The 26217-nt window shown below is 39.9% G+C and overlaps 2 protein-coding genes across 2 annotated transcripts in view; one reads left to right on the forward strand and one right to left on the reverse strand.

Moving 5' to 3' along the window:
- The window catches only part of LOC137657749 (protein KRI1 homolog), a 216275-nt gene extending 191731 nt beyond the window's left edge, over nucleotides 1-24544 (forward strand). Inside the window, exons 12-13 of the mRNA XM_068392221.1 lie at nucleotides 5796-5959; nucleotides 23247-24544. Coding sequence (XP_068248322.1) covers nucleotides 5796-5959; nucleotides 23247-24519 — 1437 coding nt within the window. The 3' untranslated portion in view covers nucleotides 24520-24544. The remainder of the gene's footprint in view (nucleotides 1-5795; nucleotides 5960-23246) is intronic.
- An 881-nt stretch (nucleotides 24545-25425) lies between these two features.
- Nucleotides 25426-26217, reverse strand: part of 128up (GTP-binding protein 128up) — a 56178-nt gene continuing 55386 nt past the window's right edge. The window contains 1 exon segment of the mRNA XM_068392222.1: nucleotides 25426-26087. Within this exon segment, the coding sequence (XP_068248323.1) occupies nucleotides 25985-26087 (103 nt within the window). The 3' untranslated portion in view covers nucleotides 25426-25984.

A 26217-nucleotide genomic window follows, 5' to 3' on the forward strand; every position in this document is an offset into this window, starting at 1 on the left:
ATAGGAATTAAACATGGCAAATATCATAGGGCTAACGAACTACCCAGGAGAGCGACGACGTGGTGTGAGTGGCGGGTAGGAGGGAGAAGAGAAGAGATGGAAGAAAGGAAGTAGCAGAGATTAATGGAGAGGGAATAGGCTCCCCGCTGCCATCGTCGGGAATTAAGGGCCTGTAAAATCTTTAGATAGTGGCGTTTGACAACCATAGGGGATTTCCAACCCGTATATTTTTGTTTAAAAATCATCAAAGTCCCTGTTCTGGAAGTAATTGATGTAGGTATCTACTGTCCGTATATCATGAACCTGGGGAAATGATTCCGGATTAGTATGTTTAAAGAAGTAGAGGATTTGTTGCCTGATGCCGTGAATGGAAATAGTAACTCCTTGTTCCCCGATAACCAAGGGGCCAGACGAGCGGGTGGCAGTTCTAGCTAAAAAGGGCCTTGAGAGTAGTGACTGAACACAGAGAAAAGATCCTGGGGAAGAAGAATAATCTTCCGAGGGGAGCACCTATTTTGTGGATCCTCATTTCTTAGCTAGGAAATCATTGTCTGGAGAAAGGAGTTCTTCGGCTGTAGGGAGGAAATCTATGTTTTCCGGGTTCGTGAGAGAGCTGCTAGTTCTGATATTCCATCACCTGAGGCCAAAGCCGTTAGAAATAAAGTCTTCCTAAGAAGACTGATCAAAGCAGGGTTCATTGTCCGTGTCCGGCGCAAGTTTTGAGGACACCGTTCATAGATCAGAGTCCTTTTGTGGCCAAACCGAAGGTCAAAGCCTATCACATGTTTTTGGAATAGATGAGAAATAGGAATCAGCTAGGTTAATGTTAAACCCAACAAGGAAGATCTTCTTCAAAGCTTCTTGATGGTGGTTAAAGTGCTAACTGTTAGGCCTTTGCCAAATAAGAACCTCAAGAAAGAGATGTCTATAATCGGAGACATACGAGTATGGTTTGAACTCTTAGGGAATCTGCTAGTTGTTAACGGCCGAATCATATTGGCGAATTGTCGAGTCCCTTTTGTCTGATTCGATGAAGAGATCGATTTCCGGTTCAATGTTCGCGTCTCTACGAGCTGCAACCTTCCTGTAGTCCACAAAGTCAGAGTTTCGGCTACCCTTGAGCAATCTGACACAGTGAGTTTGGATTACTTGAGTCAGTTTGGGGAACGGAATCCGGAAGGGACGGAGTTTCAACTCGAGGATGAGAGGAAACCAACTGTTCTTGGCCAGTGAGGTGGTACTAAAACCACTGCCCCCCGGAAGGAGCGTAGTTTGTGTAAAAGTCTCATTAGAAGATTCACTGGGGGAAATAGGTAAACCTTCTTCTAATGGTTCCTGAGTATCCATCGGAATGAAATTATGTCTAGAGACCATTCTGATTCCAGTAGTTTCGTCCTGGCTAGTGAGTCTGCTCTCACATTCTGGACTCCCGCAAGGTGAGTTACTGACAGGATCCAGTTCTTTTCTGTTGGCCAGGCGAAGATAGTGACCAGGATCCGATTCAGGTTGGGTGACTTGGATCCTCCCCTGTTGACGCAGTGTACTGTACCACGTCTGTGCTGTCTGACACTACTCTGATGTGGCTCGACCTCGGAGGAGAGAGTCTCTTCAGGGTCAAGAACACTGCCATGACTTCGAGAACATTGATATGGGTCTGTATCATGGCGGGTGACCAAGACCCCTGAAACATCTGATGTTCGGAGTAATCCCCCCATCCACTTAGAGGCGCGGCTGTATGGAATGTCTCTTGTGGAGGTGGGAATTGTAGAGGAACCGATTTGGAGAGGTTCTTCGGTTCGGACCATGGGCGTAGTCTCAATTTTCAAGACAGAGGGGATCTTCGAGACCTTGTTTCTTAACGGTACTGTAGCTCTCTTTCTCCAAACTCGATTGATGTCTTTGAATTTTTGTTATTGAAGTGAATTAAAGAAGGCCGATGATACTTTCTTAGGTTCTTCTGGACATCCATTTGTGTTTGAGAAAATTCTTGATCTTGGAAGCTATTCCTCTTACCTTTTTGGAAGGGAGAGACAACGTGTGCTTCGAAAGGTGCCACTGAATGTCTAACCATTCTAAGTGGCTTGATGGTTGCAGGCGAGACTTTTGGAGATTGACCGGAAATCACAGGTTGTCGAGAAATCGAAGTACTTCCTTCGTAGCTCTAGGCACATGATAACCGTCGTTGGTGAGACATGCCATGAGAGGCTATCTACTGTTCCTTGAGACTCCGGTCAGTGAACAGATGAATCAATAGTATACTAATATCCAGTAACCACGTAACATGTAATTATAAACCTCATCGGTAAAATAATGTTAACCCCGGTTCTGAACGTCTGAGTCAGGGGTGGCCAACCTATGACTCATGCGGCAACAGTGTCGCATTGTACGATTACAAGCGGAGCACTATACCCCATAGATAGTAAATTGAATGACTTTTCTTTAAAATTGCTAAATATGTTCATATATTTTCATTAGGACTTCAAGAATAACTAATGAATATTATCAACGCAAATTCAAAGTGTCATTAAAGTAAGTACAGTTTACTTTGTATTCATGTTAAATCCTTTCCTTTACATCTAAAACAAAAGATTGGCCACCCGTGGTTTGAGTGGTCTCTGTTGCCACCGGAGACCCTGTGACAAGGTCCGTCATAGTGAAAACGTGAACATCAGAGGTAAGATAATATTAACCACAATGCTGACATCTGTGTGATATCCGGTTAAGCCGGAGATTCGATAAAAAGGACCGTAATAATGAAAGGTGATTATTCATGAAAAGGGGTTCGTACCCTGGTTCTGATCGTCTGATTGATCTCTGCTTGTGCCGGAGATCTGGTAACAAAGGTCCGTCACCGTGAAATCGGGACCCTTACCGGTACGATAACATTCCTCCATACTGAATGCCTGTGTTATCTCCAGTGAAGCCGGAGATTCGATGAAAAAAGGGCCGTTATAATGTAATTGTGATCAATCATGACAAAGGTTCGTGTGCAAAAGGCCTCAGCCGGAGTCTGAGTGGCGGATTTCACCGTTGCACTCCAATTATCTGACTAGTTCTCACCCAATGAGTATCCATTATAGCGGAGTATAACTCAAGGCGGAGCTAAGGGTGTCGTCATAAAGCGACCCCAAATAATGACTCATACACTAACGTAACCTATTAATAGTGCTAGCTCTATTAACAGTAACCACATCAATAAATCATGAATATCATTAAACGTAATATCATCCACTCGGAGAATAAGAGAAGGCAGGAAATAACTCGTGATCGTATAAAACGGAAAACGGGAAATCCACCTCCTCTACTCGAGCTTAATAAAGAAAACGAGAGAAGGGGTAACTCGTTTCTGTAGAAACAGAATACGAGCACTCTATGCTCACGCTCTCAAGGTTACATAATAAAAACCAAAATCACTCAATAATATGATAAGAATAATGATAAAATTGTAATAACCAAGAACGAAGAATAACGACAACGTAACAATTAAACATAAAGATATAGCCTAAATCAAGTACCTTCCTGAGGCGTGAACATAACTATAACAAAGACTAGATCGATATTCTTCGTCCAAATTGGACTTGCTAGCAAATAAATACCATAGTAAAAAACAATAATGAATAATGATAATAATATTGGTCATAAAACGTAAGTGATATAACCTAGATGACAGAGTACCAGAAGGGCAATGTTAACTTGAAAAACTACCGAATCGAACAAAACCAAAATAGCTGCCGATACCGAGGACGGCCAAGCCTCTTCCAAAATTAAAACCCACATTACTGGAACGAGAACAAATGCCCGGTACTGAAAAAACTGTCAAAACAAACTATGGTACTTAACATTGGTAAAGGTGAAGTAGCAACGTCAGTCATGTTGAATTAACGACAATCACTTTCGAATCACACCTAACAAAATAAAACCGACTTAGCGGGCAAGTCCAAAACAGAAGGAAGATTTGGAGAGCGCGAGTAGTAGATGTCGGTAGGGTAGCCCAACTGTATTCTCTAGGGCCTGTCACGGCCCTCCTCTTTGATGAAGGGATTATCTAAATGGAAGACAGCCTGTGAATAGTGGTTTACACACGCCCATGTTAGATATACGACACCAACAGGGTGCTCGCGCGAGGGTTGTAACCTCTGCATTCCATGCTTTTATCTTTCTCTAGTATATTTGGAAGATTTATATTAGAAAAGAAGGACTTTTCACCGGCCGTCACAGATCGACCCAGAAATGTACCCAAGTGTGAATAGGTAGGTTTTTGAGCTATGAGCTCCCAAAGATTTGTTAAAAATTTTTGCTCTGTTTCTTAGAAAACTCAAGATAACATTATTATGGTGACTTTACTCTGTACTTATATTGTTTATTTCTACATGAAGGCTCCCTATACGAGGTATTTAAACTGTGTTTACTAATATACTTGGTGTAAGGGTGTCATGAGTTGCCAGCGGCCTCTCATTGTTGCCAGAGTTTTAGTTGGTATGTTTTAGCTTTGTACTCTTTTTCTTGTTTCCTCTCTTTTTGGTTCTTTTTTGTTGCTCTCTGCTTACTTTTTGTTCTTTCTTTGACCTTAGGTAACATTGGAATTGCTATAAAGTTCACAAGGACATTGTGAAAACAATGAATATATATGAACTGTAAATAAACAAACACACATGCAATATAACTTCTATATGTCTTTGGAAACTCTGGCTGTTCTCGTAGATCGCAGTTGCGTTCGCTTACCTTCTACCAATGTCTTCCATTTCTGCCAGACGTACAAGATTTCGAGATATGTGAAAAAAAATCGCTATATAAATTAAAAAAATAAACACAAAGACGATTCTGTCAAACTCAGTCATGCTGACGATGCAGTAAAGATGACGTTATCATTTAAAGACCGCTATATCTTCATTATTTGTAAAAATAATTGGCTGAAACTTCGGGAGAGCATGTACAATATGTTTCTGCATACATAGAAACAATAAAGATTTTTTTGATTTCTGAAAGTTATGTCAAAACACCATGGCAGACAGTCTCCTTAACTACGGTAAGCATCTCTTCTAGAAGGACACTCCAAAATTAAACCATTGTTCTCTAATCTTGGGTAGTGCCATAGCCTCTGTACCATGGTCTACCACTCTCTTGGGTTAGAGTTCTCTTGGTTGAGGAAACACTCGGGCACACTATTCTATCTAACTTCTCTTCCTTTTGTTGTGTTAAAGTTTTTATTGTTTATATAGGAAATGTTTATTTTAATGTTACTGTTCTTAAAATATTTTATTTTTTTCTTGTTTCCTGTCCTCATTGGGCTATTTTCCCAGTTGGGGCCCCTGGGCTTATAGCATCCTGCTTTTGAAACTAGGGTTGTCGCTTAGCAAGTAATAATAATAATAATAATAATAATAGATGTAAGTTTTAGCTTAAAAAGTGATTTATGAGTGTATAACGAGTTTATAAGTGTTAGGAGCAGTTAATGATGCTTAGTAATGTGAGATAAAATTTTAAATGGTTACTTGTTAAAATTATGGGAAATTAAAGGCAGTTAAAAGTTAACTTCTAAAGCAGTTTACATATGAAGAACAAAAAGTTGTAAAAATTCTTTATACGGCTGTTGTTTATGTTAATTAGTACATGTAGACACTAACTGGAGTTGGCAGTCAACTGACAGAAAAATTGTTAGAATTTAGAATTGTCATTTGTTAAAATGGGAAGAAAATCAATAAATAAATTATAGATTACCAATTCAATTGACATTTCTAAATGCAGGAATTCTTGTTACATTCATAAAACTCAGCTCTGCTTCTCTCCTTTTGCAGATATTAGCAGCTAAAAATAGTGACCTCAATAAGTGGGTTGGACTAAAAAAAATTCTTCACTACAACCGCAGTAGTGAAATGGAAGCCAAAGAACGTCAGAGATATTTTGAACGTGCTAAGCATGTGCATGTCAAGCAGAAAATTTTGCCGAGCCTGTTTGATGAGTAAGTATATCTGCTTGTTTGGGCTTTTGCTATTGTTTTAATTGATATTTTATATACCACAAGTGAAATACATACATACATATACCAAGGCACTTCCCCAATTTTTGGGGGTAGCCGACATCAAACAAATGAAACAAAAAAGGGGACCTCTCCTCTCTACGTTCCTCCCAGCTTGACAAGGGACTCAACTGAGTTCGGCTGGTACTGCTAGGGTGCCACAGCCCACCCTCCCCTGTTATCCACCAAAGATGATGCTTCATAACGCTGAATCCCCTACTGCTGCTACCTCCGCGGTCATCCAAGGCACCGGAGGAAGCAGCAAGGCCTACCGGAACTGCGTCACAATCGCTCGCCATTCATTCCTATTTCTAGCACGCTCTCTTGCCTCTCTCACATCTATCCTCCTATTACCCAAAGCTTTCTTCACTCCATCCATCTACCCAAACCTTGGCCTTCCTCTTGTACTTTTCCCATCAACTCTTGCATTCATCACCTTCTTTAGCAGACAGCCATTTTCCATTCTCTCAACATGGCCAAACCACTCTAGCTGCTAACTCATTTCTTACACCCGTTCTCACCCTCACTACTTTGTGCTTAACCCTATCTACTCGAGATACACCAGCCATACTCCTTAGACACTTCATCTCAAACACGTTCAATTTCTGTCTCTCCATAACTTTCATTCCCCACAACTCTGATCCATACATCACAGTTGGTACAATCACTTTCTCATACAGAGCTCTCTTTACATTCATGCCCAACCCTCTATTTTTTACTACTCCCTTAACTGCCCCCAACACTTTGCATCCTTCATTCACTCTCTGATGTACATCTGCTTCCACCCCACCATTTGCTGCAACAACAGACCCCAAGTACTTAAACTGATCCACCTCCTCAAGTAATTCTCCATTCAACATGACATTCAACCTCGCACCACCTTCCCTTCCCGTACATCTCATAACCTTACTCTCACCCACATTAACTCTCAACTTCCTTCTCTTACACACCCTTCCAAATTCTGTTACTAATCGGCCAAGCTTCTCTTCCTTGTCTGCAACCAGTACAGTATCATCCGCAAACAACAACTGATTTACCTCCCATTCATGGTCATTCTCGTCTACCAGTTTTAATCCTTGTCCAAGCACTCGACCATTCACCTCTCTCACCACTCGATCAACATACAAGTTAAACAACCACGGCGACATCACACATCCCTATCTTATCCCCACTCTCACCGGAAACCAATCACTCACTTCATTTCCTATCCTAACACATGCTTTACTACCTTTGTAGAAACTTTTCACTGCTTGCAACAACCTTCCACCAACTCCATATAACCTCATCACATTCCACATTGCTTCCCTATCAACTCTATCATACGCTTTCTCCAGATTCATAAACGCAACATACACCACCTTACCTTTTGCTAAATATTTCTCGCATATCTGCCTAACTGTAAAAATCTGATTCATACAACCCTTACCTCTTCTAAAACCACCCTGTACTTCTAAGATTGCATTCTCTGTTTTATCCTTAATCCTATTAATCAGTACTCTACCATACACTTTTCCAACTACACTAAACAAACTAATACCTCTTGAATTACAACACTCTGCACATCTCCCTTACCCTTATATAGTTGTACAATTCTGAAGGTAAAGTGATTCCTCTTTAGAAACCATAGTTCTTGTGTTAAATGCCTCATTTAACGCATGACTAGCATTGTTCATCATAACCTTATTACTGTTGTTACCTTATTTCCGTAATGAAATACTGTAACAGTTTTACCTTGTTCTTAACATGACTGAAGTCTCTTGTAATCCTCTTTCCCATTGTTATCCGTACATTAACCCCTTCGCTATGGTAACATCGGGGACTCAGGATACGTCAAAACATGCCTGGTGATACATACGGTGACGTCCGTATACGTCATTATTATTATTACCTCCATCAACGAAGTTGGAAGGAGTTTTACCCCCTGTTTGTGAACAACTTCCTAGACACAATTTTATTTGTAGAGTAATGAAACTTGCAGGGATTAACTGTAATGTAAAAAGCTGGAAATGATTAAATTTTGGAAAGTCAGTCTTAAAGGTCAAGGTTATGGTCAAGCAAAATGTCCAATTTCCGTAATGAGCCATAAGTTTGGACATCATTGTCACAGAGAGAGTCTCTCTCTCTCTCTCTCTCTCTCTCTCTCTCTCTCTCTCTCTCTCTCTCTCTCTCTCTCTCTGGCATTGTAGTCAGACTTTAAACTTGGTTCATATTGGAGTGTATGAAAATCTCTCTCTCTCTCTCTCTCTCTCACAGACTTTAAACTTGGTTCATATTGGAGTGTATGAAAATCTCTCTCTCTCTCTCTCTCTCTCTCTCTCTCTCTCTCTCTCTCTCTCGACATTGTTGTCACAGAGACTTTAAACTTGGTTCATTTTGGTGTATGAAAATCAATCTCTCTCTCTCTCTCTCTCTCTCTCTCTCTCTCTCTCTCTCTCTCTCTCTCTCTCTCTCTCTCTCTCTCTCTCTCTCTCAGAGACTGTAAACTTGGTTCATATTGGAGTGTATGAAAATCTCTCTCCCCTCTCTCTCCGACATTGTTGTCACAGAGACTAAACTTGGTTCATATCGGAGTGTATGAAAATCTCTCTCTCTCTCTCTCTCTCTCTCTCTCTCTCTCTCTCTCTCTCTCTCTCTCTCTCTCTCTCTCTCTCTCTCTCTCTCTCTCTCAGATCAGTATCCAGTGTTTTAGTAGGCAAAAATATTCACAAAAGTACCCCTCTCTCTCTCTCTCTCTCTCTCTCTCTCTCTCTCTCTCTCTCTCTCTCTCTCTCTCTCTCTCTTTCTCTCTCTCTCTCTCTCTCTCTCTCTCTCTCTCTCTCTTTCTCTCTCTCTCTCTCTCTCTCAGATCAGTATCCAGTGTTTTAGTAGGCAAAAATATTCACAAAATTACCCATAAAATAGTTAGGTTTCATGTAATTATTCTTCATCTAAAAGAAAGGAAAATTATAAAAAAATTAGTCTACAGACGGAGTAACTGGATAAAACTGAAGGAATACACCAAGAATTTAGAATACAACGAAACAGGGTACGTTGATACACAATGGGACTCCTGTGTAGAAATATATAAAGAAAAAAGGGCTAAATGTATATCATAAAATAATTTTACCAAATGGAACTCCACAACCTAAGTGGTTCAACAGAGAAATAGCCAATGCAATAAGAAGTGTAGACAGCAAATATAAATCAAAGGGTCCACAGCCTTCAATTCATGAAATTTCCTGAGCACAAGAAGTTAAGTCGAAAAATTTATAAATTAGTTAGAAAAGCCAAGATCAATGAAGAGAAAGAGTGGCTTCAGCTAGAAATTTTTTTTTTTTTTTTTTTGCATTTGTAAACAGTAGAAAAAAAATAAAAAAAACATTAGCCCATTAAGAGACTTGGAGAGTAATCTTATAACAAATTATTTGGAAAAAGCTGAACTGATTAATGCATATTTCACAACTGTATTCACTAGGGAAGAATCAACGATCCTCCCCGAACCAGCTATCAAATATGAAGGGCCACAATCATCAAATAGAATCACGTTTACAATGGATGATGTCAGAAAGAAAATAAAAGGACTCAGTAAGTCTAAGGCACCAGGTCCAGATGATATTCATCTTAGAGATTATAGAACTAGAAGAAGAGATAACTCCACACTTTTACAAAATGTTCCGAAAGACAGCCAAGCCAACAAAAGAAAGGCACCACAAGGATGGAAGCTATGCAATGTTCCTCCAATCTACAAGAAGGGGCCAAAAGAAGAACCTGGCAACTACAGACCAATGTGTCTAACTTCACTGCCTTGAAAAAAAATTTTGAATCAATATACTGTAGTAGATTCAATAGTAGAACATATAGAGAAAAACAATTTTTTGATAGATAACCAACATGGTTTTAGACAAAAGAGGTCATGTGTGACACAAGGTATTAGAGATTAGTCTCCTTGGTGTATGCTTTTTGCTGATGATGTTATACTGTGTAGCACTAGACGAGAGGTAGTAAAAGAGAAAATGGAGGAATGGAAAATAGAGAATTGAAGATCAGCAGGAAAAGGACAGAGTATTTGAGATTGAAAAATGGGGAGAATGGTAAAGTTAGTTTAAAAGGAGAGAGATTGAAAAAGAGTTGAAAATTTCAAGTATTTAGGATCAACAGTTGCAGAGGATGGTGATTTTGGGGGCAGAAATAAACCACAGAATACAAGCAGGATGGAAGAATTGGAAAAAAGTGTGGAGTACTATGCAGCAGGAAAATCATAAATTTTAAGTAATTTGTATTTTTCCTAACAGTACTTACCTCGAACTACTTTCTTGGGAGGAGATCCCAGATACTCCTAAGAAAGTAGTTCGAGGTAAGTACTCCGTGTTGGAACAAATAGGGGTTAAGTTGAAAGGTAAAGTACACAGGATAGTTGATGTATGGAGCGGAGACGTGGGCAATAAAGAATAAAGAAGAGAAGAAGCTGGATGTGGCAGAGATGAGAATGTTGAGATGGATGTGTGGGGTGACAAGAAGAGATAAGATATGGAATGAGGTAATTAGGGGTATCACAGGAGTTAGAAAACTATCAGATAAGATCCAAGAAAGTAGACTGAGGTGGTATGGTCATGTCATGAGAAGAGATGAACAGTATATAGGGAGGAGAGTGATGGAAATGGGGGTGCAGGGAACAACAAGGAGAGGGAGACCAAAGCGAAGGTGGATAGACTGCATCAAGGATGACCTTCGATCAAAGGGATTAACCGGTGATGAAGTGTGGGACAGAGGTAGATGGAGAACGCTGGCCAGAAACATCGACCCCCTCATAAAAGTGGGAAAAGATGCAGACAAAGAAGAAGTCATGTGTGACAAATATTTGGAATTTTCCAACATGCTTAGCATTTATGACAAAAGCAGGGCTGTAAACATTATATACCTAGATTTTTAAAAAGCTTTTGACAAAGTTCCTCATAGAGAATTAATGGTCAAAATTAGAGTACTGTACTAGGCATCATTGACAAGCCAGCTGAATGGATCGAAGTTTGGCTAACAAACATTACTATTTCTAATCTACATTAACAACATAGATTTAGGATTAACCAGTAGAATACCCAAATTTGCCTACAATACTAAATTAGGCATAAATGCTGCGAACTCAGAAGACATAGAAGCCTTGAGAGAGGATCTATTGAAGCTAAGAGAATGGTCCAGAAAATGGCAAATGCCTTTCATCTGTGGGAAATGTAAAGTCATGCACATAGGTTATAGTAACCCACAGTCAGATTACTCACTGCTGGGTAATGAAATAGAAAGTGTGGACCCGAAAAAGATTTTGGTATTATCAGCAAGGATTTTAATTTCGCCAAACAGAGCATAAAAACTGAAAAGAAAGCACCGAAATTAATAGCCTACATAAAGAGACAATTCAAATACAGAAACAAAGACACTGAACTACAGCTGTACACATCACTAGTAAAACCCCATCTAGAATACGGAGTCCAATTCTGGGCTCCAAGTATACAGGATATAGATAGACAGGAAGCAGTACAAGCTTGTTTGTTCTGCAAATTCGACGACTAATGTGACAGTTAATAGAGGCATTCAAAATTCTTAAAGGGATAACAAATGTAGATTACAACAATCTATTCATGCTTGGCACAAATCAGTCCAGAGGTAATGGATACAAATTGGAAATTAGATATACAACACCACCCAATTTGGCAATTTCTTTTTATACAAAATAGCAAATACTTGGAATAGACTTCCAGCATATGTAGTAAACAGTAACACGGTAAACGAGTTCAAGAATAATTAATGCTTAAAGTAAATCGCTCTACCAAACAGCAAATGCAGTCTATGGATGTACGGGGTCTCTCTCTCTCTCTCTCTCTCTCTCTCTCTCTCTCTCTCTCTCTCATATATATATCAGCAACATGAATGAAACCCTGGTTAACGTTATGCGATTCAACTCATAGTACAAGTAAATAAAATAGAGAAGTATTTAAAATAAAACTTGAAATAAGTGTGGTAATTGGAAAATGATGGATCAAGTAATAAGAGTTGTTTTTAATAAATATGAAATATCCTTCTGTAGCATGCCTTAATATTAAGGGAGTTATCTGATCTGAAAATTAAGGTTGACAGCGGACTATGCAGGGGTGATTAGCTGATTTGAATGTAAACAATCAACAAGATTATAATTCAGTTTTAATTATAAATACGATACTAAAATGTGAATATTACATGCATTAGTATTGGATACAGTTGAGTGAAACACCAGTTTATATAAAAAATAGCTGTAATTTATTTAACCACAGTAAATGGATATACATCGTAACGACAGAAGGCCTAGGACCAGCTGGGTGGAGAGATAGGTAGTGGCATGCAGCACTCCCAGTGTCAAGGAGTGCAGACTATTTGAAATCATCGGCCAGCTTGAATTATTTCGCTATTTTTATGGCAATTTTTATTTAATAGGTATTGCATTGTTCTTGGTCGGGAAAAAAACAAACTGAAAAGAAAGATAAAGAGGGCCAACTGCATACAGCTATTTTTTCACGTATGTTTCGAAATCTCGTACGTCTGGCATTGGGAGAGGGTAGGAGAACTACGAGAAGACCAGCCAGTATCTCCAAAGAGTTGTAGAAGTTATGATGCTCGTGTTTGTTTTCTTGCAGTTCTTATGTACAATGTGTTTATACAACGTCCTTGTTAACTTTAGAGCAAGGCCAAAATTTCCTAAAGTCAAAGAAAGAGCAAAAAGTAAGCAGAGAGCAATAAAAAAGAACAAAAAAGGAAGGGAAACATGAAAAAGAGTACAAAGCGGGAACATTCTAACTAAAATTCTGGCAACAACAAGAGACTGCTGGCAACTCATGATACTATTACACCAAGTGTATTAGTACTGTACAATAAAAGTACATAAGGTCATAATAATATTATTTTGATTTTCTAAGAAAAAGGCATAAATTTATAGCAATTCTTTGAGAGCTTCTAACTCAAAAACATACTTATTCGCATGTCGGTAGCAATTTCTCGGTTATTTATTGTTCAATTCTAGTGATAAAGAGATCATGTGAAAGAGGAATAAAAAAGGGATATTGACGAAGGCAAAATCTATTTCTGGGAGAGGGACCTGTGTCGCCCAGTGAAATGCTCCTTATAGCACCATTTCTAAGGTATAAATACTGCTAAATATACCAGAGAAAAAAGTTGCATGGAATGCCAGGAATATACCCAACTTGCTCGCCCTTATAGAGTGTCGGTATAGTAACTGGGGCGTGTTAAGACCACTATCAGAGGTCCCTTACCACTTAGTCTTCTCCTTCCTCAACATCCCCCGTTACTAAGAGGTGCCGTTCTACATCCGACTACTGCCCTCTACTACTGCTACTGCCCCCCCCCCCCCCAACTACCACTACCCATGCTTCTCCCATCACTCCTAACTCAGCAATGTGATAGTCAACACGCGTTCTTGTGTTTGAACCTTTATTTTGTGTTTAGTGAAGATGTCTGAGCTTCTGGAGACTCCTACTCCTAAGTTAAGTATTGCTATTATCAATTTTGATGAGCTGAGGTAGCGACACTCGTAAATTTTGATATTGTTAATTTTAGTCTCGTACAGTGTCATTATTACATTGTAATGATTATGCGAGTATGCTATCCAGTAGCATCCCTCCTTTAGCCTTCTACGGAAGACTAAAGTTTTCATTCAGTGTGAAGCGATCTGTTTTGGGGGTTAAGACACGATTTAAACCTTATAAGTCTTTATCTTTTAGTCAATTGTATTACCTGACCAGGTCGGCATTATACCCAATTTTGGAGGGCTATTCTTTTGTGACAGAATTTTTATTTTCCTTTTCCTTTTTTTTCCCTTGATTTCTTTGTCTAGACAAAGAAAATAAAAAAAAAATAATTAAAAATTAAAAAGGAAAATCGAAATTCTGTCGCCCAAAATTATTTTGTTTATAAAGTAGTTTTTATGGTATGATTTTCAATACAATTGGTGTCATATTACTTGATAAATCGCTATCTAAATTTTTTTTAAATAATGATTTTTGCTAATAATTCTAAATGTTTTTGCTCAAATGACTATAAATTTTTTGTTTGATGATGTTATCATATATATATATATATCTGAAACATACATGGAAATTAAGTATTTTGAATAATAAGAACAAAAATTATAAGACATAGCGGATGGTCCCGTCAAGGCAAACCCAATACTTACATTAGTCCGTAACAGGAATGTAGTTCCCACTGAAGATATGTTCTTGTGTGGCATATTCTTGGGCCGTGACACAGTAGGTCCATAGGTCCATGGGTCACGGCATGCAAGGATCCTTTGCTCATCTAGTCATACCAGTCTAAGTACTGCGATCTTGTGGTTCCTAGCCAGCCAGTTAAACAAGCAATTTTTCAATATTAAACTTAGCCGGTGATCATATAAGCTGTCAGCTCTGCTGCCCGACAGAAAAAACCTAAGGACAAAATACGCCAGCGATCGCTATACAGGTGGGGGTGTACATCAACAGCGCCATCTGTCGAGCAGGTACTCAAGTACTCCATGTAAACACAGAACCAATTTTCTCTCTGTCGTGCCACCGGCAAGACCTACTAAATACGCTGTTGCTTACTGGATTGATTTTCACAGATTTTGGTGAAGTACTCATTTCTAGTTATTAGCTTTCGCTTTGCAGAGGTTATCTTCAATACTTCCTTGCATTCTTTGATTGAATTTTGGATTATTTGTTGACGACTTGGATAGATTTTGAATTTCCCCTTTGACTAATTCAAGATGGCTGACCCTTCTCAAGTCCCTAAATACAGGAAGTGTAGTGCTAGGGACTGTTCAAGGCGTCTTCCGAAGGCCTCTATCGATCCGCACACCATTTGTTCCAATTGTCGGGGTAAATCCTGTCAATGGGAAGATCGGTGTGAGGAATGCGTTGGGCTTTCGGAATTCGATTTTCTCGAATTCCTTAAATATTCACGTAGGCTAGAGAGAGATAGAGTCAGGAGGAGTTCATCTCGCTCAGTTGATTTTTCCTCTCCCCAAGGGAGCAGTACACCCGTGCTGCCGGACTCAGCTGACCAGCCAATGCCTACTCCTTTGCCGCTTCCTCTTCAGCATTCAGACGATGGACTCTCTGATGATGACGACGCTGCACACCTTGACGACCCGCACACGGACATCGACGAACCCAAGACCACGCCTCCCTCCCTGGACTTTAGAAAAGTACTTGCACTGTTCAAGGACTTGTATCCAGATCAGTTTGTTTCTGCGGCCCCACGCTCACCTCCATCTGAGTTCGCTTTAGGCACGCAGTCATCCGCGCCTGCCTTTACGAAGCTCGTCCTCGCCCGCTCGTCCAAGAGAGCTTTAAGGGTGTTGGGAGATTGGATGCAGTCCAAAAAGCACCTGGGGAAGACAGCATTCTTGTTTCCCCCTGCGAAACTCGCTTCCAGATCGAGCGTCTGGTATGCCACGGGAGAAGTTCTCGGCTTGGGAGTTCCTGCCTCTGCCCAGGGCGACTTCTCAAGTCTAGTAGACTCTCCCCGCAGGCTGGCCATGAGACGCTCCAAGATTTGTTGGACTCCTTCAGATTTAGATCATCTGATGAAAGGAGTGTTCAGAGCGTTCGAAGTGTTTAACTTTTTGGACTGGTGTTTGGGAGCGTTGAGCAGGAAGACCTCCCCTTCTGACAAGGAAACTTCCATGCTCATTATGTCCTGCATGGACAAGGCCATACGGGACGGTTCCAGTGAGCTTGCGGCTTCGTTCGTTTCCGGGGTCCTCAAGAAACGAGAAAACCTTTGCTCCTTCTTGTCAGCTGGAGTAACTCAATGTCAGAGGTCGGAGCTTATGTTTGCCCCTCTCTCGAAGTGCCTTTTCCCAGAGGAGTTGATCAAGGAGATTGCTGCCTCCTTGATTCAAAAAGACACGCATGACCTGGTTGCGTCATCTGCACGCAAAGCCACCCCTTTGCCTTCCGTGTCTAGACCCAGGATGGATACTCCAGCGTCAAGATTCATTCCGCCCTTTCGTGGCAGAGCCTCCAGCAGAGGAGGTGCTCGTGCCGAAGGGAAACGTGGGAGCAAGAAGAAAGGTACCAAGTCCTTTAGAGGCAGAGTCTGACTGCCACATTCTTCAGACAGCAGTGGGAGCCAGACTCAAGAACTACTGGCAGTCCTGGGAGAACAGGGGCGCAGATGCACAATCTGTGAAGTTGCTCAGAGAGGGGTACAAGATCCCATTCTTGCGCAAGCCCCCTCTAGCAACGACTCCCATCGACCTCTCTCCCAGGTACAGAGAGGACAAGCGGCTAGCTTTGAAGCAAGAGGTGTCTCTCTTACTAGAAAAGGGAGCGGTAGTCAAAGTCCGGGACCATCAATCCCCGGGCTTCTACAACCGTCTCTTCTTAGTGGTAAAGAAGACAGGAGGGTGGAGACCGGTGCTAGACGTCAGTGCTCTGAATGTTTTTGTCACCAAGCAGACGTTCGCCATGGAGACGGCAAAGTCTGTTCTAGCAGCGGTCAGGAAGGAAGACTGGATGGTCTCTTTGCACCTCAAGGACGCTTACTTTCACGTCCCCATCCACCCAGATTCCCAACCTTTTCTAAGGTTCGTTTACGGGAAGGTTGTCTACCAATTTCAAGCCCTGTGCTTTGGCCTAAGCACGGCGCCTCTTGTCTTTACGAAACTGATGAGGAATATTGCCAAATTCCTGCATTTAGCAGACATCAGAGCCTCCCTCTATTTGGACGACTGGCTTTTAAGAGCTTCGTCCAGTCGTCGCTGTCTGGAGAATCTAAAGTGGACTCTAGATCTGACCAAGGAATTGGGTCTCCTGGTCAATATGGAAAAGTCCCAACTGGTCCCATCCCAAACTATAGTGTACCTAGGGATGGAGATTCACAGTCAAGCTTTTCGGGCTTTTCCGTCGGCCCCCAGAATAAGTCAAGCCCAAGGATGCATCCAGGACATGCTAATGAAGGACCGATGTTCAGTCAGACAGTGGATGAGTCTGATAGGGACGCTTTCATCACTGGACCAGTTCATTGCGTTAGGGAGACTGCACCTCCGTCCCCTTCAATTTCACCTGGCTGTTCACTGGAGAAAGGACAAGACGCTAGAAGCGGTCTCGATCCCTATTTCCGAGAAGATGAAGTCATCACTGACCTGGTGGAAGGACAACATCAACCTCAGAGAGGGTCTGCCACTGACTGTTCAGACCCCCAACCACGTTCTCTTCTCGGACGCATCGGACACGGGCTGGGGTGCGACATTAGACGGTCGGGAATGCTCGGGCACCTGGAACGCGGAGCAAAGAGCGTTACATATCAACTGCAAGGAGCTACTGGCAGTTCATCTGGCCTTGAAAAGCTTCAAGTCCCTCCTTCTAGGCAAGGTGGTGGAGGTGAACTCCGACAACACCACGGCCTTGGCGTACATCTCCAAGCAAGGAGGGACCCATTCTCTGAAGTTGTACGAGATCGCAAGGGACCTCCTCACCTGGTCAAGAGATCTAAACCTGTCTCTAGTAACGAGGTTCATTCAAGGCAACATGAATGTCATGGCGGACCGCCTCAGTCGGAAGGGTCAAATCATCCCAACAGAATGGACCCTTCACAAGAATGTATGCAAGAGGCTTTGGGCCACATGGGTCCAACCTACCATAGATCTCTTTGCAACCTCAATGACCAAGAGGCTCCCAAATTATTGCTCGCCAATCCCGGACCCAGCAGCAGTTCATATAGATGCCTTTCTACTGGATTGGTCCCATCTAGACCTTTATGCATTCCCCCCGTTCAAGATTGTCAACAAGGTACTGCAGAAGTTCGCCTCTCACGAAGGGACAAGGTTGACGTTGGTTGCTCCCCTCTGGCCCGCGAGAGAATGGTTCACCGAGGTACTGCAATGGCTAGTGGACGTTCCCAGAACACTTCCGCTAAGAGTGGACCTTCTACGTCAGCCACACGTAAAGAAGGTACACCCAAGCCTCCACGCTCTTCGTCTGACTGCCTTCAGACTATCGAAAGACTCTCAAGAGCTAGAGGCTTTTCGAAGGAGGCAGCCAGGGCGATTGCTAGAGCAAGGAGGACATCCACTCTTAGAGTCTACCAGTCGAAGTGGGAAGTCTTCCGAAGCTGGTGCAAGTCGGTATCAGTATCCTCAACCAGTACCTCTGTAACTCAAATAGCTGACTTCCTTTTATATCTGAGGAAGGAAAGATCTCTTTCAGCTCCCACGATCAAGGGTTACAGAAGCATGTTGGCAGCAGTCTTCCGTCACAGAGGCTTAGATCTTTCCAACAACAAAGATCTACAGGACCTCCTTAAGTCTTTTGAGACCTCGAAGGAGCGTCGTTTGGCCACACCAGGTTGGAATTTAGACGTGGTACTAAGATTCCTTATGTCAGAAAGGTTCGAGCCGCTACAATCAGCCTCCTTTAAAGATCTCACTTTAAAGACTCTTTTCCTCGTTTGCTTAGCTACAGCTAAAAGAGTCTGTGAGATACACGCCTTCAGCAGGAACATCGGATTTTCATCTGAAACGGCTACATGTTCTTTCCAGCTTGGTTTTCTAGCCAAAAACGAACTACCTTCTCGTCCTTGGCCGAAATCGTTCGATATTCCAAGCCTTTCTAATTTGGTTGGAAATGAACTAGAAAGAGTCTTGTGCCCTGTTAGAGCTCTTAAGTTCTATTTAAAACGAACTAAACCTTTACGAGGACAGTCAGAAGCTTTATGGTGTGCTATTAAGAAACCTTCTTTACCTATGTCGAAGAATGCAGTTTCCTATTATATTAGACTGTTGATACGAGAAGCTCATTCCCATCTGAATGAGGAAGACCATGCTTTGCTGAAGGTAAGGACACATGAAGTTAGAGCTGTCGCAACTTCAATGGCCTTCAAACAAAACAGATCTCTGCAGAGTATAATGGACGCAACCTATTGGAGAAGCAAGTCAGTGTTCGCGACTTTTTATCTTAAAGATGTCCAGTCTCTTTACGAGAACTGCTACACCCTGGGACCATTCGTAGCAGCGAGTGCAGTAGTGGGTGAGGGCTCAACCACTACATTCCCCTAATTCCATAACCTTTTTAATCTTTCTCTTGAAATGTTTTTTATTGGTGTTTTTGGGTTGTCCGGAAGGCTAAGAAGCCTTTCGCATCCTGGTTGATTTGGCGGGTGGTCAAATTCTTTTCTTGAGAAGCGCCTAGATTAGAGGTTTTGATGAGGTCCTTTAGTATGGGTTGCAACCCTTGATACTTCAGCTCCTAGGAGTCGCACAGCATCCTATGAGGATCGCGAGGCTCAGTAAGGAAGACGTACTTAAAAAGGCAGAGTAATTGTTCAAGTCGACTTCCTTACCAGGTACTTATTTATTTTATGTTTGTTATTTTGAATAACTGCTAAAATGAAATACAAAATTCTTAGCTCTTAATAATGTAAACATGTAATGCTGGTCTCTACCCACCCCCCTGGGTGTGAATCAGCTTATATGATCACCGTCTAAGTTTAATATTGAAAAATGTTATTTTTATTAATAAAATAAATTTTTGAATATACTTACCCGGTGATCATATATTAAAGGACCCTCCCTTCCTCCCCAATAGAGACCCAGTGGACCGAGGAGAAAATTGGTTCTGTGTTTACATGGAGTACTTGAGTACCTGCTCGACAGATGGCGCTGTTGATGTACACCCCCACCTGTATAGCGATCGCTGGCGTATTTTGTCCTTAGGTTTTTTCTGTCGGGGAGCAGAGCTGACAGCTTATATGATCACCGGGTAAGTATATTCAAAAATTTATTTTATTAATAAAAATAACATATTTCCTCCCTCGTAATGATGACTCCCCTACTAGAGGAAGGTCTGTATTTACGTAAGAACAAATCACAAATTTCAAAAGTAATTTGTATTTTACCTAGCCATAGAAACCCAAGTCCTTTAGCCTACACTGTCTGCCTCATCCACCCAGCAAGTGTCGAGTAGAATAAAAATGAAGGCTCTCAGCACTTAACACAGTAAACTGTACCACCAGTCAGGGTTGCCAGGTTTTCTAAATGAGAATAGGTCAATTTTTAATCAACAGCATCTTTAAAAGGCCTACCCATTAATAGAAAAAGGTCAAAAATATAGTATTTAAGGCTCGGCTTTTTTCATATTACTAAAGGCCAACCTATTTAAATACAAAAGGTCAAATTTGAGTTTTTTTTGGCCGGAAAAAAGGCCAACCTGGCAACCCTGCCACCAGTATATGCTGGGTGGCGGTTGCCAGAGCCTTGATAATTCTTCAATGGCCATTTCCAGCTCTTGCCGTAATATTACTTGGGTTTGTATAGCCAAGATAGGAATGATACAAATTTTAAAATCCTAGATTTTTCATAACTAGACAGACTACAACCATACCTCGTATACTGGTGACTGTCATACTGACCTCTTGTGGTTCTTTGCTTGGCCTTTTATTTTCCATGGAATAATCTATCTACTATGGCACTTCCTCCAATTTTAGGGGATAGCCGATATTAAAAAACAAAAGGGGGATTTTTTTTTTTTTTGTCTATGGGAACCGAGTTGCAATCACTCTCCGTTCATTTCTATTCCTAGCACGCTCTTTTGCTTCTCTCACATCAATCCTCCAGTCACCTAGGGCTTTCTTCACTCAATCCATCCACCCAAACCTTGGCCTTCCTTTTGCACTTCTCCCATCAACTCATCCATTCAGCACATGACCATTTTTCATCCTCTGCACATGGCAAAACCACCTTAACACATTCATATTAACTCTAGCTGCTAATTCATTCCTCACACTCATTCTCACTCTTTCTAACCGACCATACTCCTTAGGCACTTCATCTCCAACACGTTCAATTTGTCTCACCGTCAGTTTTATTCCCCACAACTCGCATCCATAAATCACAGTTAGTACAACACCTTCTCTTGCAGAACATTCTGTACGTTCATTTCTAACCCTCTATTCTTTTTCATTCCCTACACTCAACACTACATTCTTCAATCACTCTCTGACATATCTTTTTCCCCTCCAGCATTTGTAGTAGAACCCATGTACTTAAACCAATCTACTTCGAGTAACTCTCAATTCAACATGATATTCATTGTAGTACCACCCTCACTTCTTGTACACCTCATAACCTTACTCTTACCTACATTTACTTGCAACTTCCATCTCACATACCCTTCCATACTGTGTCACTAATCGACACAGCTTCTCCTCTGTGTCTGCTACTAATACAGTATCTGCAAATAGCAACTGTTTCACCTCCCTCATCTACCACCTTTAATCCTTGATGGAGCATTTACCTCTTACAGCTCCATCAACAAAAAAAAAATATAATAAATATCACAAATACCTGCTTTGCCCCCACTCTCACTGGAAACCAATCAGTATCCACATCGCATCCCTATTAACCCTATCATGAGCTTTCACCAATCCAGAAATGCAAAATATACCTCCTTACCTTTTACTAAATATTTTTTTTTTTTGCATATCTGCCTATATATAAAAATCTTATATAAATCTTAATGTTACCATGCACTTTTCCACATTCAGTAAACTAATACCACTAGAATTACAACAATATTGCACATCTTTAGCTTTTTTTGTGTAGTAGAACAATACACACCCACCCAGTCCATTGACAACATAAACATATTCTATAGTCGTGGCTCTTTTTCAATAATTTATTAAACATCAGTGTGCAGAAATACGGTTGCAATTTTGCAGCCTCAGTGTGTCGTGAGGTGCATTTCCATTTCCTCATCTTTGGACCTCCGTCATAATTTGAGGCATGGTACCATTCCACCTTTAAAAGGTTCTACCTGTAAGATAGAATGTGGTTATATTCTCTTTGGGTATGATTTGTCATGATAGGCTGCTTTATTAACAGGACGGTTAAAGTGGATTGCCCATTTTACTCCCCACTTGTGTATTGTGTGTAATGAGTGTACTAAACAACATTTTGAAATAATTAATGGGGCTAAATAATTATGATTCTTGGATAAGTTTCTTTATCCATCTTGTCCATAACTTTATTATTACTTGCTAAGCTACAACCCTGGTTGGAAAAACAGGATGCTATAAGCCCAGGGGCTCCAACAGGGAAAATAGCTCAGTGAGGAAAGGAAACAAAGAAAAATTAAATATTTTAAGAAGAGCAACAAGATTAAAGTAAATATCTCCTATATAAACTATAAAAACTTTAACAAACCAAGAGGATGAGAAATAAGATAGAATAGTGTGCCCAAGTGTACCCTCAAGCAAGAGAACTCTAACCCAAAAGACAGTTGAAGGCCATGGTACAGAGGCTATGGCACTACCCAAGATTAGAGAACAATGGTTTGATTTTGGAGTGTCCTTCTAGAAGAGCTGCTTGCCATAGCTAAAGTTTCTTCTACCCTTACAAAGAGAAAATTTGCCACTGAACAATTACAGTGAAGAACGAAGATTGTTTGGTAATCACAGTGTTGTCCGGTGTATGAGGGTAGAGGAGAATGTGGAAAGAATAGGCCAGACTATTCGGTGTGTGTGTGTGTGCATAGGCAAAGGGAAAATTAACCATAACCAGAGAGAAGGATCCATTGTAGTACTGTCTGGCCAATCAAAAGACCCCCTAACTCTCTAGTGGTAGTATCTCAACGGGTGGCTAGTGCCTTGGTTAGTCTTAATACATATCCATCCATAAGTAATGTATTCGTTACACTTTTAAGTGTTTAGTATCTTCAGTCTGTCCCCACTATAAATATATATCATTGGTTTTACTTCCTTGGTCCTCGAGATCATGTTGATTTCTTATATTATTCTCTTGATTCTTATATTGTACATATTTTGCAAAGTTTACTCAGGGGTAGTGTCTTCCTTCCTAAATTGCTATTTATGCATTATATGCCTAATAAGAATTGTTTACATCGCAAAATATTTTCCATATAAACAGAAATATGACATTTTTTACTTCATTTTCTCTCTTGTTATACACACATTTTACAGGCATCTTTATTCTTGAGAAAAATCTAAAGCAAATAGGAAGAAGATGGCATATGATTAATGTGAAGACATTGTTATTTTTACTCTTTTCATTTTTGTAAAATATTACCAAGCCATTTAAAATCATCATCATCATCATTATCTATAGATAACTTTCACTCCTGAGCTGATCAGGGACAAAATTAACTTATAGTTTGGTTGGTTAATCACAAAAAATATTAGTTGTGAGGTCTCTAATCAAAATATATTTGACTTTCAGGAATCCTGAGTTGGCAGCTGAAAGGGAACGAGAAAAAAGACGTTTAAAGAATTTAAAAAGAAAACAAAAGAAATGGAGGTTGCGGGAAGGCATTGAAGAAGAAAATAGTACTGTTGCTGTAAATGTAGATGAAAAGGAGCAATCACTCACAGAGGAGATGAAAACAGTTGTTACAGAGAATAGTAAGTCGAGTAATAAAAGTAAGGAAACAGATGATAAAATGCCAACCCAGGAAGAAGACATTGTAGAGGAAGGTTCAAGTGAAACGACTTCAGACCTGATTGAGAAATTCAAAAAGAAAAGAATGAAAACAAATAAAAAAATGCAAGCCCAGGAAGAAGTAAAATTATTAGATCAGGTAAAGAATACAAATGAAGTGGAAGAAACCAACACTTCCATAACGGAAAGCTCAAAAAAGAAAAGGAAGCATAAGGATAAGCAGAGAATCTCTGAAAATGATATTGTGGATGAAAGTATAACAGAAAGTCCCAAAAAGAAAAAGAAACATAAGGATAAGCAGAGAATCTCTGAAAATAGTATTGTGGATGAAAGTATAACAGAAAGTCCCAAAAAGAAAAAGAAGCATAAGGATAAGCAGAGAATCTCTGAAAATGATATTGTGGATGAAAGTAAAACAGATAGTCCCAAAAAGAAAAAGCAGCATGAGGATAAGCAGAGAATCTCTGAAAATGGTATTGTGGATGAAAGTATAACTGATAGTCTAATAAAGAAAAAGAAGCATAAAGATAAGCAGACAATCTCCAAAAATGGTATTGTGGATGAAAGTGAAATAGTTGATAAGCTACAGTCTGATAAAAATATGTCGGGAAATAAAAAGAAGAAATCCAAGGATAATTTAGCAAGCTTAAGTAATACAGAAGACTCGGTGGGAAATCCTACCATGAAACAGAATGGCTTGGTTTCACAAAATGCAGTATCCAAGATTAAAACGGTTGCAAATACAACTAAGTCAAGTGATTCAAATGAAGAGAAACAAGAAGACCATGAAATTGCAGATAATGCTGTGACAAATATTGGAGAGAAAACTAAAGGTCTTAAGGAAAAGAAGTCTAAAAAGCCTAAGAAATTTGTCAAAGAAAATTCATTTAAAAAGAAGACCAAAAAGGTGAAAGATCTAAAAAAGATGAAACATCTCGTGAAAAAACATAAAGGAATTCCGTACTTTGAAGGAATTAGTGATGCACGATTAGAAGCCTACGGTCAAAATCCCAAAAAGGTTAAAAATAGAGTTTTTTATGGAAAGGATTTTTAAGTTGTACATAAAGATTATGGTTTTACTTTGCATATGTTCTATCCTTTCTTTGTTCATAATACACAAATGTTTACAACTCCAAAAGATGTAATACTTCAAATAAATCAATATGTAGCATGGGGATAAAAGAAATCAAACGTACAAAAGGCAATCATACCCAATAATGTTAAAAGGAAATTCATTAAAAATTGGTAAAAGGCAAGAAACATTAGATTTGGATTTAGGTAGTGGAACCAGTTTTATCAAGTAAACTGGTAAGGAATATAGTTAGGGTTAGGTGATTGATAGCACCCAATCTTTGTTCATAGGAAATCCTCTCTACACCACTGTATGGTAATTCTTTGTTCATAGGAAATCCTCTCTACACCACTGTATGGTAATTCAACACCAACTTTCCACCATCTTCAAATATTTAATCTCTTCATGGGACGATGTTCTCGGGTCTCTTCACCATCACACTAATCTGAGTCAATAAGTTAAAGTCACTACTGTACCCTTAAACAGTATTGGGGATGTCCTATATGGAGACATGCATACTATGCAGTATAATGTGAAGTACAGTGGCCAACTCTTTCCTGTTCCATCTCTTACTCCGGGCTAAGATCAAGTAGCTCCATACTGTGTAACTAGTGTATTGATGGGCTGTATGTCCCCCCATATTGAGATTTAGTAGATTTAGAATACCCCACTCACCATCTTCCCATGGACAGCACAAAGTAAAGGGCAAAAGCAGCGTGGCTGCAGTGTGTCCTACACAAACCATACAAATGGAGAGGTATATTATTGAACAACTATTGTTGAAAATAAACAATTTCAGTCAGAAATAAAGAATTTGCCTGTAGTTTATACAGTATTACACTACATAAGAAAATTACAAAGGTCATTTTAAACTAGTAATAATCCAAAAAGAAGCCTAAATGTTTTAATCACCTGGGAGTCTATCATTACTACCCATACAGTCAGCGATGATTTTACAATTAAATTATAAGCATGATACAGCACTTGTTTTTATGCTTAAAGGACAGTATTCAAAAGTATTCAATACAAAGGCACTGCAATTTCTTTAAACCTGTTAAAACACAGATGGATTCCTCAAGGAATTATTATACATGGCATTGACAATTGTTCCTTCACACTTTAAAAGATTCATACCTTTTAAATGTGCCTTTGTATTATGAGAAAGATAAAATTTCTTGCCTAATTATCAAATAAAAAAAAAAATTGCAAGGGTATTTTCAGCAAACATTTAGTTTATAAAAGCTACATATAGAAAATAACATACAGTACAGTGTATAGTATATCTCGATACAAAGAACAAAAATTAAAAAGTTATAATACACAAAGATACTCCCATCCCACAGTCAAGGTTACCAACTAATTCAAAATAAGGAAACTGTTAAAAGAAATATGAATCTCAACTGCCAGCTTTGCTTCTGTTGATAGAATTTTAGATGTTACTGTAGTATTATACCTTCTTACATATCTGAACTACATCCTCATCATTTAAGACATGTTCCTTACCAACCTTCTGTGGCTGATGTTTGACTGAACTTCCCCAAACAAGAGCACTAAAAAAGAAAGAAAACAAAAATTAATAAAGATATCGAGACTTGTGAGGTGAAATGACATGAGAAAGGTTGATGATAATGATGAAAGCAATAGTAAAAACGAGAAAATTCAAAACATGTTAAAAGTACA

Source organism: Palaemon carinicauda, chromosome 18, assembly GCF_036898095.1.
Source record: "Palaemon carinicauda isolate YSFRI2023 chromosome 18, ASM3689809v2, whole genome shotgun sequence".
NCBI lineage: Eukaryota > Metazoa > Arthropoda > Malacostraca > Decapoda > Palaemonidae > Palaemon > Palaemon carinicauda.